Source organism: Thalia democratica, chromosome 6 (assembly GCF_965202585.1).
Source record: "Thalia democratica chromosome 6, ktThaDemo2.hap1.1, whole genome shotgun sequence".
Taxonomy (NCBI): domain Eukaryota; kingdom Metazoa; phylum Chordata; class Thaliacea; order Salpida; family Salpidae; genus Thalia; species Thalia democratica.
In genome coordinates, this window is record NC_139170.1 from 25,070,581 (window position 1) to 25,083,958 (window position 13,378).

Consider the following 13,378-nt stretch of genomic DNA (forward strand, 5'->3'; position numbering starts at 1 on the left):
AAAAAAAATAAATCATAAAACTTCAAAAAAAATGTAACACATAAAATGGAAAACATATATAATTATAGCATTCATTGATCTGCTTAGTGTGTATCTAGCGGTAGGAATTTTAATGGGTATTTATTATTAATAGGTGTCCTGGTTGCGCAAATTTTTGCAAATTTTTTGAATTTCTAATTTTAATGAAGTCATTAAAATACTGGTATTATCACTAAAGCAAACAATGTAGGAGCAATCAAAACAAATTCTGAATGTTTACACCAGGGTTTCCCAAAGTGGGCGATATCGCCCCCCTGGGGGCGATTTTAGTATTTTGGGGGGCGATAATTAGTAAGGGGGCGAAAGGGGGGGCGATAACTAGTAAGGGGGCGAAAAGGGGGCGATTTTAAAATTTTGGATTGTCATTAGATTTTTTCTTTTTTTCTCGCTATTTTACTATTTTTAGCTTACTATTAATTATTTTACCCTGAGGTAAAACTTAAACAAAAAAGTTTATTTTATTTATGAAAAAAAAGAAAAAAATCTAGTGCTTATGACTCCTACTTTTAAGTAAATACTATGTTTTCATTTATATATTTCCATATTTAACAATTACATATATCATAGACGATTGGAATCCCTCTGACTATTTTATAACCTGACATATATGTTATTTGGGGTTATAAATGGTTTGTAAAAATCTAAGTTTTTTATTACTAACTATCACCTCATGATATTTCCAGTTGCATTTTGAAAAGTCACTAAGTTAGACTAAGAAATAAAACTATACAGGGTTGCCAATTTACCTAGAAACCTGTAAAAACCTAGAATTTGACAATTTAAGCAAAAAAAAAAACCTGGAAAAAATCTGGAATTTTTAAAAATTTTAACATATTAAGTAGTAAAATTTAGATTTGACACAAAAAAGCTATCATATAGATAAAATTATGGATCCCTTCGAGGCAAATACTTTTGAAGTAAACGACTTACAGAAAACCTTCTCAGACTTACAAACTGACCTTGAACTTAAAGTAATTTCTTCCAAAGAACAATATGAAAGCTTTTGGACTCAACAAAAACTAAGGCAAAAGTATCCAATCATTTTAGAGGAATTTAGATTGTTGTTTATAGCTTTTCCTTCTAGCTATGTTGTTGAGAAAGTTTTCAGTTCAGTTATCAACATCTTGAGCAAAAGGTCTAATCTAGATATTTATAAAGGAGGTGACTTAAGGCTCTAATTTACTAATTAAGAATCAGATAAGAAAAACTTGCAAGCAGTCATATTCCTCATCCTTCACATTATATTAGACTTCAGTAGCAGACATTATTTTTTAAAGTTTTTTAATTTTATTTGATATTTTGAAGTATTTCTTATTTAACCTGGTTTGTATTGTATTTAAGTAGTCTTTTTTTAATAACAACTTTATTAAGTTATTTATTCTACAACAGGTTTGCATAATGCCTAAAAAATATTATTCACGGTAGACTTCCTCTTGAGTTCGCACTTTTTACCCAAAAAAAAGTGCAAATTTATATTTTCTTAAATTTAACTAAAGTAAAGTCTATTACTAACTAAATATTGATAAAACAAAATATATATAATATTTAATAGCTTATATAGATCTTTTTTTTTATGAAAGTTTGTTTTTTATTTTAGTGGATTTCATGTTTATTCATAACTTCATTGCATATAACATCATGAAATTTGTCCTTTTGTAAAAAAAATATGGTAATAATTTTTTGGGTTTGCACTTTTTGATTTTTTTCAAAGTACGAACTCAAGCGGAAGTCTACTATATTTATTAAATGGTTTATGTTTTAAAGATTTTAATAATTTTATTTTGACCTGGTTAATTTTGTAGTTGATATTCGTTGTTTTACATTACACTAAAAGTTTTTATAGCATAGTGATTAAAATATTTGTTTGAAAGACCTTTATTTGACAGGTTTTTGTTATAACTAGTTTAATCTGTATACAACTTATATCACTATAAAACTATTATCTGATTGTAATATTTTGACAACCATTAAAGTTTTTATTTCTAAAAAGATTTTTTTGGTTTTAAAAGAGTATAAATTTGAGGTCTCTATTTGAAATGACTTCTACTTTTTCATTTAAAAGTTTCTTAAACACATTTTTTTTTTCTTACTTGATTTATTATTGTTCAAAAGTTTATTATAATATAAGGAGTTTTAAACTATTAATACAACTGTTTTTTTGTTTTATCTGAATTCAATATATTTTAGCAATTAGAACATACTTAGTTTATTTTAATACTTCAACACTAGCTTTTAGTTTTTCACTATTTTCCTCTGTTAAATTATTGTAGGCTAAAGTTTTAAACCTAGTTAAAAGTTTTTTTTTTAATTGATTACTTTCTGTTCACAGAATTAACTGTAAAACATTGGATTTTTTTGAATTTAAATAAAGAAAAAAAAAATTTTTAGAATTAAGGTTTAGTTCCCTAAAGATTATTCCAAGTCAAATGCTATTTCATGGTATTCTACTACGAAACAAATAGTTTAAAAAAACAACTAACTTGCTTACAATATATCTTAGCATTGAAATTAGTAAATTTACTGCATCAACTGAAGCTGTTGATGAAACCACTTTTCATGTGAGATAATCAACCAGTCGGTCAAACTTTCTTTAACTAGATCAGAAATAATGTTTTAATATTTTTTTCATTATGGGTAAAATAAACTGTTAATTCTTTTATAGTTTTTTTAATCTCTGGTATAGATATTTTAAAAAAGCTTATTTATAAAGTAATTTAAGTATTTTTTGCGGCTTAAATAAGTTACATAGTATTAACTTCTAAATGTCCGAAACTTGGTATATGAGATATTATTAAAATGTCAGGTTTAAGTTAAATTTTCAGGTGGGTAACGTACGGCTCAGATCCAGTCGCAGATCCAGTCGAATTTCGACCCGCTAAGTAAATTGAAAACTACTTGTGCAAAATAAATAAAATTTAGTTTTTTGATAGTTAATATTTTGATATAACGCTTTCATTTCGTTTTCAATTCACAAAAGTATTTCCTAGATAACAATAATACTAAATCATTTTATTACAATTTTGCTCGAGTTTTTTAATTTTCCTATTTGTAATTTTTCTAAATCATGCAGCCCGCAATTACATTTTCTGACGAGTTGAAAATAGAAAATATTTATTAGTAAATATGAATTGCTGACTACAAAAGTTGTCCACCACTGACCTAAAAGTTTCAATAGTTTCAAAACAGATCATATTTAAACAGGATTGATTACAGATTACTCAAGGCTTTTTAATAATTAAGTATTTTAATACACTTTACTGGGCTTCTAAGAAAATAACTGTAAACTATTTTCTCAAGCCCTGTAAACTACTTTGAACACAAAAGTGCGTGCATAAGAAGTACAAGACTAAATTACATTTCGAACACAATTTTTTTTAGCTCAAAAGTTTGTACTCAAAAGAAAAACTACTTTGTAAAATCGTGGGGGGCGATTTTTTTTCAAGTTACTGAAAAGGGGGCGATTTAGTAAATGAGTTTGGGAAAGCCTGGTTTACACAATAAAACTAAATAAAAAATCGCTATCAGAAACTTATTTTTGGTATATTATATTGTTACAAATGCTGTAAAAACGTTTAAAAAGATGTCTATTAGCTTTATTAAAAATTTAATATGTATAAAAGCTTATTTTTTACTTAAAAAATGCTACTATAATTAAAATAAAATCTGGCGAGGCAGAGAAAATTTTAATTGAATTTGAAATATTTTTTTTAGACTTACATGATGAAAAATGATACTTTAATTTTCAAAAGTTGTGGCCAGGTCTTTAAAATTTAAACAGAATTTGAGTTTGAAATAATTTTTAAATTTACATAATAAAAATGTTTAAATGTCTATATGCTAACCAAGTTTTAAAGTTTGTTATTAAAGTATTAAATGCTTTTTCTGTTTAATTATTATAAGTCAATGATATTTTTTTTGATATTCATTTATAAAAAAAACACGTAGCCTTGTTACTCGTTTTTGTTATATATTGTGGGCAGAAAGGATTTAACAAAGATATATTATTTTGTGGAAAGTTACCCACAAAAACAACTTTTGTTGAAGTAATGAAATGTGTCAAAAATTATTTCATCAGCAAGGGTTTAGAGTGGAATAAGTGTGTCGGCATTTGTACTGACGGTGCAGCGTCTATGACTGGGTCCAAAAATGGTGTAGTGAGGAAAATGAAGGATAAAGCAGTTGAAGCTAAATGGATACATTGTTTTTACATAGAGAAAATTTTGCAACAAAACATCTTCCTTCTTGTTTACAAGAAGTTCTCTCAGCGTCGATTAAAACTGTTAATTTTATAAAGAAAAGTGACACAAAGACCAGATGTTTCAAAGACCTATGTGAAAGTTTAGATGCTGACCATCTGCGACTTCTTTATTGCAACGAAGTTCGCTGGCTGTCGAAGGGGCGGACACTGGTTCGTCTCGTTGAATTAAGGAAGCAGGTGTTCACCATTCTTAAAGATGAAGGCTCAGAATTAGTGAAGTTCTTTGAAGATGATGATTTTTTGGCCAGGCTAGCTTATCTCATCGATATTTTCGAAGAATTGAACGCTTTGAACTTAAGCATGCAAGGAAAGCAAAATTCCATTTTCGTCATGACAGACAAGATTTAGGCTTTTAAAAAAAGAATTAACTTTTGGAAGAAAAAGGTTAGCAATGGTAATTTATCGATGTTTCACCGGTTTGATGAGGCTCATGAAACATGCATAGAATTCAAATTCTCTGACGAAGTATACAACCACCTTGATCTTTTGTCTATAAAGTTTCAAAATTATTTTTCTGAAGATGTTCGCATCGGAAATTTATGGATTTTGAATCCTTTTATAAGTGATATTGCTTCAGAAGAAGTGAATCTTCCTACAGATACAGAAAACGAATTGCTGCAACTATATGAAGTTAGCAATTTAAAATTGAGTTTCAAAGGGAAGGAGCTTTTAGATTTTTGGATATGTGCAATTTCAGAGTACCCCGTCTTAGCAAAGCGTGCAGTAAAATTTCTTTTACCATTCACCACCACTTATTTTTGCGAGTCCGGCTATTCGCATGTAACAAACATTAAAACGAAGCGAAGAAACTGTATGCTGACTCCAACCTTATCTGCCTGTCTCCGTCTATCCAAAATCCAGCCGCGCATTGACATGCTTGTTGCTAAGAGACAAGTTCAAGTTTCGCACTAAATGTTTTTTATTTATTTTTAGTTAGGCATCTTACCCGTTTATTACACTAATCTGTGAATTTGATTAGGTTCATGTTCATTTCGTTATTGTTTGTAGCTCTGGTTTTGTTTTTATTATGCAAGGAAAGATTTTCATGACGCGGCGATTAATCATGTTTGCTTTCGTTTATTTATTATGAATAATAAAATACCTATTGCCTCTGGCGCACTTTTTGTTTAACTCGACTTTATACTATTACAATTAGTATGATTTCTAACAATGATATAGTTTTGCTTAAAAATTCGTTTTTCACTGAAATTCTTTTGCTTTTTGCAGGAAATATTATATTAAACTTTTTATGTAAAATTAAGTTAGGGGTTTTGCGGAAAGTTTGAACTTTGGAAAAGGGTTCCGCCACTAGAAAAAACGTTCAGAAGCACTGAACTACAGTACATGTTTAGTATATGAGAAAAGATTGTTATGGTATTTTTACACTGAGCTAAACATGATAATATTTGTTTTATTGTTTATGAAAAAAAAACTTTTAGTAAAACTAAAATTAAGATTTAAAAAAAAAATTCTAATTTAAATGCAAAGTTGCCATTGCTAATATATTGAATTCACAAGAAATACTTGATCATTATAATAAAAATTAGAAAAAAAGCCACCTTTATTACGTATTCAGTTTTCAGAGATCAATATTTCTTTGAAACTTGTTTAAGAGTATAAGTAAGTTATTAACAATTTTTTTATAACATAACTAATCAAATTAATCTTTTTTAAAAGGTTTAAAATAAATTAATACTTTTATGTTAAGTTTGATAATTAAATTCGTTTAAATTGAGTTAAAATCTTTTAAATTGAATTAGTTTCAATTACAAAAGTTTTTTAGTATTTAGTTTAAAATTTAGAACAACTTAAATACTTACTTAAGTACCTTAAATTTTGTTTTGATGTCCATACCGATGACAAAGCATTTAACTTTAATTGTAGATAATAAGTCTACCTAAGAAAGTAAAATTCTAATTTTATTTAGTATTCAAAGTATTAGTAGAATACAAAATTAACAATTTTATACAGTTAATTTTGATATTTTTGTTTAGCTTATACTTTTATCTACTTATGTATTCAATTCGTTTAAATAGCATAGTTTTATGCTAAAAACGACCAAAAATTTTGAATTGTATTTAGTTTTTTTTATATTTTTAGTTTAGTCAGGTTAACAATTTTCCCTAGAGTTTATTTTTTAGTTCAAATATGGATTATTTATTTAAGTCCGCGTTTTGCTCACACCAATTTCTTTAAGTTTAAATCCACCAATGGCTACCAAATGCTAAAGTTAATTATTATTTATGATATAGATAAAATATATTTAATAAATGCATTGCTTCTCAATTTGTGCATTATAATGAAACACATTTTCAACTATAAATAACTATGAATGTTAATTCAGGATTCTCATTACACTGTATTTTCTGGCCAGTTGCAATATTATAATAAGTATTAAATTGAAAAGTTTTAAAAAACATTGATTTTTTCTATAGTTTACTTATTTTACATAGTGCTGGACAAACTAAACTTATGTATTCATTTTATTAAATGTGTAATGAAATATACTAACAAAAAGACTATAAGTTTAAAATTATAGTTTATCATTGTAGAGGGGAGAGTTAGTCTGATGTTTTTCTACCATAAAAAAGTTTTGAACTATATTAAATTAAAGGAGATAGTATACTTACAAATTTTGTTTTTAGAATTCAGTACAATACCAAATTTCACTATTGGGCTCATCATTAGAAAAAAATATATTTAAATAGTGTTAAAGCTAACTTTAAACATAACCAATCAGTCTTTTAAAGCATTGTCTAATTTTTTATATTTTTTTAAAGTTAAAAAAACATCAGTCTCAAACTTTTTTTACAAGTAATATTTTTTAAAATAACATGTGAAAAAGAATAAAGTTTTACCAGTAGTTCTCCTTAGTGTCTCTTTAGGCTTCAGTTTTCCATGTTTGATTACCTGAAAGTGTACATAAGTTAAGACTTAAATAAAATAGTGTCATTAAGGGTAAACCTTGATCACCATGCCTGTAAATTTTTAGTTGACTATAATAATTGCTCAGAAGAGAAGTTAAACGGTATTTTATGAAAAAATCACAGTGTATGTGAATGTTAGTAAAATTCACTCAGTTGTTGAAAATACACAACTTACCAACCAAAATAAATTAATATTGATAACAAGATACAAGATTAAACATATTTCTGCAAATTTTTATTTATTTAAAAATAGATATTTGTATTAGCTTTAAAAATTGTAGCAAAGAAAGATGAAGCCCAAAGAGACACTGAAGTAGTTCTCTAACTCTTTTTATAATCTGTGCACAACTAAAAAAAAGGGTAATTACCTAGGATGATGTCGCACCAATATCAACTAAAATTATATTGTGTTTAAGGGCATAGCGGGGGAGTAAACACCCTTTTTTTGTTTTTGATCTTATTTTATATAGTTTTTACTAAGCTACAAGATTCTTTTTACAGATTTAAAAAATTCAAAACAATTTTTGAGATATAGACGGTCAAAGTCGGAGCCAACAATAGGTTCCTTATGGGAGGCGCAAACTAAAACGGCAAAAATAGACTATTTTACTAAAAATCTATCTCCTCCTACGTTTTTTGAGTTAACTACCTCAAACTTTCAGGAAATGTTCCTTGATATATTTAGAAAATTCTGTCGGAAGAAATTTTGAAAAAAATAAAAAATAAAAATTTTATATAAAAATTAAACAAAAAAAACTCTAATTTGAATTATTATACCCCCCCCCTATGCCCTTAATATCTTTTTGAACCACAATTTTAGGCTTAAAATATTGATTTTATAATTATATGATTGATCTAAAATTATTCTTTGTTATAAACAAGCTATATAAATACATAGTTAGAATTAAATTCATTTGTTATAAACTAAAATAGTTAATTGATTTCTTTTTTACACTATAGGAATGTATATAAGTTATTGTATCATTTGCTTTATTTTAAAAATAAAAGAAATTAAATGTATAAGTTTTATTAGTTTATGATAAGTAAGTTTTACTTATGTATTTATAAATTATAATTTTTAAGCCTATAATTATGGTAAAAAACAAAATTGAATTTAATATAATTTCAGCTCGATAATGGTGCGACATCATCCTAGTTAAGTACCAAAAAAAGTTCTGTGCACACCAATTTGTTTAGTAAATACATTTTTTATATAAATTAATTTTAATTTGTTTATTTGTAACTGTTACTAAACTGAATTTTAATTCCATAAAAGTTATCAGCATAAAATGATTTATGAAAAATTTGGCCACCTAGTATAAAAATATTGATTAAGAGTTTTTTTTGGTTGGTTTTATGTTGTCAACACTGGATCGTATTTTTTAATTTCAGTGAAAACCCACTGAATTGTATAGCTGTGTTACAGTTTAATATTTTTTAGTGAAACTTAATTTTAAGATATTTCAAGTAAAAACAGTTACTTACATTTCTAAGTTATAAAAAGAAATTTATACATACTTTTAAAAGCTGGTTGTTGATTTTTTTATATAATATTAAAATTTAATGTTTTAGCTTTTGTTGTTATTTTACTAATGACATGGTAATTGTTTAAAGTATAGTTTACATAGTACTAATATATATATTTAAATTTTTATTGATAACATTGTTATTGCATATCTGACAATTGTATTTAGTTTTTTGTTATAGTTAATATAAATTATTATAAAGTTAAGCCTTGAATAGTTATTATGTTATTTAAAAGTTACTATATTTTAAAGAATTTTTGCTGCAAGCCACTTATTACAGCTTAACAGAATTTAAGGTAGTTATTGAGATACAAGGTATTAAAAATTTCAAGTTCATATTGTTTAAACTAAGTAGATGAAAAAAAAACCATAGACTATTTACAAATCTTTAAATCTATTGTGTGCTCTGAAGCTTTAACTATGAAAAAAAAATAAAAAAAACAAAAAGTATATAATTTTGACAATAAAAATTAAATGTAATCAATTATGAATGAAAATTCCTTGAAAATCAAAAAATATATACAGGCTGCTATACATTTGAATAAATTACATTAAGGGCATAGGGTGAGGGGGTAACACCTTTTTTTGGTTTTTGATCTTATAAAATATAGTTTTTACTAAGCTACAAGATGCTTTTTACAGATTTAAAAAATTCAAAATAATTTTTGAGATATAGCCGGTCAAAGTTGGAGGCAACAATAGGATCCTTATGGGAGGCGCAAACTAAAACGGAAAATAACTAGAAATCACTAAAAATCTATCTCCTCCTACGTTTTTTGAGATAACTAACTCAAATTTTCAGGAAATGTTCCTTGGTATATTTAGAAAATTCTGTCAGAACAGACTTTAAAAAAATTAAAAAATAAAAGTTTTATAATAAAAAAACTGAAAAAAAAACTGTTTTTATTTGTTTATCTTTTATATATATTTATGCAAATTATAAATTTTATTGGCGACCGGTCTTGGTGGCAAGAGATTGCAACCTTTTCAAGCAAAAAATAAAATATTAAACTGCATATAACTATGTTAGTTATTTATATTGTATTTAAAAACTTATTCATGCGTAAAGAATATAAACAAAAACTAAAATGTTGCATGTTTGAAAATTCAAGCATATCAGAGTATAATTAGGTAAAATTGGTACTAGTTAAAAAAAAAAAGTTTAATTAATATTAATCTAAATATAAAAGTAGTTTATTTTATATATAAAATTTTTATTTTCTAATAAAAAAAAATTCTTTCTAACAGAATTTTCTAAATATATCAAGGAACATTTCCTGAAAATTTGAGGTAGTTTTCTCAAAAAACTTAGGAGAAGATAGATTTTTGGTGAAATAGTCTATTTTTTCCATTTTAGTTTGCACCTCCAATAAGGAACCTATTGTTGCCTCCGACTTTGACCGGCTTTATCTCAAAAATTATTTTGAATTTTTTAGATCTGTAAAAAGCATTTTGTAGCAAAGTAAAAACTATATAAAATGAGATCAAAAACTAAAAAAGAGTGTTTACCCCTCCTATGCCCTTAAATAATGTATTTTTCATTATACTTTAAAGACTATGTCTCAAGTTAATTAAAACTTTTAATGTATAGGAAATTTTGTTATAGTTAATACTTATAACTTTAATATAAGAATTCATGTTAAATTTGTTAAAAAAGATTCTTGACCTACACTATGGCTTTAACAAATAAACTTGTAAACATAAATAAATACTATTTCAACTTCTAATGTGTTCTAAAATTTCAAACTTGTTTTGTTATTTTAACACATCATATTTTTACATAAGCTATGTGTTAGTATGATTTAACGGCTTATGGGGTGAAACATTTTTTTTCTTTTTTATACAAAAAATATCATTGGCTCTTATTTCAAAGCTTAGGTACTATAAGATAGTTTTTACAGAACAAAAAAATGTCAATTAACTTTTGAGATATTAGAAGTTTTGTAAAAAAATCCGATACAACCCTATGATTGAAAATTTTCAAGAGCAATTTTCTCAAAATTAAAAATAATCACTAAAAATATATTTCCTCCTTCATTTTTAAAACAATTTAATTCAAATTTTTAAGATATGTACTTTTCAATATTACAAACAACTTGTAGGAAGCAAGTTTTTGAAAAAAAGTCATAAAAAAAATTATGACCAAAATTAAAAAAAAATCTATTTTTTTGATTATTAAAAAAATATTGTTTTTTTTATAAAACATAAAACATCAGTTTCCTACAAGTTGTTTAAAATTTATTAAAAATTACTCTGAAAAAGTTTTAAAACAATTTCTCAAAAATTTAGGGAGGAGATTGATTTTAGTGAAATAGTCTATTTTTGCCCTGTTAGTTTGTGCCTCCCATTCATAAGGAACCTGTTGAATGCTATAACTTTGATCGCTTATATCTCAAAAGTTACTTTGAATTTTAACAAGTGGTAACAGGTAACTTATCTAATTATGTAAAAAATAAAAATAAATTTGAAAAAAAGTGTTTGTGACTACTTCAGCAACAAAAGTAAAAGCTTGGAAATATTTGACACAAACAATATCTATAAATACACTTGCTCTGCAGATCAGAGTATCTCCTATATTGGAGAAACACCTTGACAAGTGTTCCAACAAATTACAGACCACTGCAGAACAGATAAGAAGCGCAATATTTGAACATCTTTTTAATTGCACACACTGTTAAAACTCTGACATAGTTCAAAAGTTTTGAAACCATGTAAACAAAGCAAACTCTACAGCCTGGAATAAATATTAATTGCGGAAGAACAACCTAAGTTAAATATGTAAATAGCATTAAATGGAAAAGCACAACTATTAACAAACTTATTTATTAACATGTCTTTACTAAAGTTTCACTTGCTATACTCTAAAGTTTGTACTTATTTGAATTTATTCATACTTCATAGTTTTAACTTATTTTTAATTTTTTAATGTTTTACTAACCAAAATTTTTTCATATTCATTTAAAGTTTACCACTTGAGAATAAAACTAATATAGTTTTGAAAACAGTTGTGTAATAAAATAAAAAGTAAAATGAGTAACCTCTACATACTTAGTTGCAAATGGTATATAAATATCACAAATTAACAAAGTTTAATATTTTGTAAGTTAAAGTAATGCAGTTTGTAATCATAATATAAAGCTGCTTTTGTAATATCAGTGATTGAAAAAACTCAGAATGCTCAAGTTAAGGGCATAGAGGGGTAACACCTTTTTTTGGTTTTTGATCTTATTTTATATAGTTTTTACTAAGCTAAAAAATGCTTTTTACAGATTAAAAAATTTCAAAGTAGTTTTTGAGATATAGCTGGTCAAAGTCGGAGCCAACAATAGGTTCCTTATGGGAGGCGCAAACTAAAATGGCAAAAATAGGCTACTTCACTAAAAATCTATCTTCTCCTACGTTTTTTGAGATAACTACCTCAAACTTTCAGGAAATGTTCCTTGATATATGTCGGAACAGAATTTTCCAAATACTGCATTTCCTGAAAATTTGAGGTAGTTATCTCAAAAAACCTAGGAGGAGATAGATTTTTAGTAATTTCTAGTTATTTGCTGTTTTAGTTTGCACCTCCCATAAGGATCCTATTGTTGCCTCCAACTTTGACCGGCTATATCTCAAAAATTATTTTGAATTTTTTAAATCTGTAAAAAGCATCTTGTAGCTTAGTAAAAACTGTATTTTATAAGATCAAAAACCAAAAAAGGGTGTTTACCCCCCCCTATGCCCTTAATTTACTATTTGTAAAGTCTCTAGCTGATTTAGGTTTGTTTGTATTTTTGCAAAAGTTAGGATAGCTTGGATTTTCATTCAATATTAGGCTAGTTTTTATAGCTTAAAGTTTTTTTCTTTCAAAACATGTTTTTTTATTTATATGGTTTTTTAAATTATTCAAGCTTCTTTTACTGTAAGTTTGTTCAGTTTTGGATTAGAAGTATATATTTTTTCAATTATTTTACAAACTCAGGCTAGTTTGATGTAACTAAGACTGGATTTTTTGCTTCTAAGAGTGGCAAACTTCTTGTATACTAATTGATTAAAGAATGTTTATCAAAAAAGATTTTGTAAAAAGCTTTTTGTAAAGATTAATGATCATTAAATAAACAAAACAGATGCTTCTAAACTAACTTTCTGTTTAAAACACTAGAAAATCTGAATGACTGATAATTTACAAAAAAATAGATTTAAGAATTACTAAAACTCAGAATCTTATTTTTTGCATAGTGCTGAACTGGTTTTTGATTATATATCTGTGATGAAATATGTGATATTAGTTATAATATTTTAAGAAAAATACTCAAAGTTCTTAACAAAAATAAACTTATTGAGATAGTGTACAAGACTGTTGATTTTATTTTATTTTTTACTATAAAGTTTTAATAAAACAGCTCATTATTTAGTTTAGTTTACAACAAGTAGAACTTTAAAAGGTTTTTTTTTCAAAATTAACTAATATTTATTTTAAACTTAATGTATGTTTGGTTTTTTGATGAGTTTTAGTTTTTATATTAGAATATATTAAGAAAAAAGTGTTTAAGATGTTATAATAGATACAGGGTTGCCACAAGGTCAGGAAAAGTCAGGAAATTTGACAAAATATGAAAAAAGTCTTATTTTGTTAGTTCAAATTT

At 25.9% G+C, this 13,378-nt stretch overlaps 1 protein-coding gene across 1 annotated transcript; it reads left to right on the forward strand.

The window, feature by feature from the left end:
* Window positions 1-4,228: 4,228 nt before the first annotated feature.
* LOC145838906 (protein FAM200A-like) lies at window positions 4,229-4,645 on the forward strand. The gene has a single exon (XM_082946526.1). It carries the CDS (start codon window positions 4,229-4,231, stop codon window positions 4,643-4,645), a length of 417 nt encoding a protein of 138 aa, XP_082802652.1.
* Window positions 4,646-13,378: the final 8,733 nt, after the last annotated feature.

What these genes read in the sequence shown, in the direction of transcription:
- LOC145838906 (XM_082946526.1), top strand. Translation starts at nt 4,229, where the DNA reads ATGGATACATTGTTTTTACATAGAGAAAATTTTGCAACAAAACATCTT.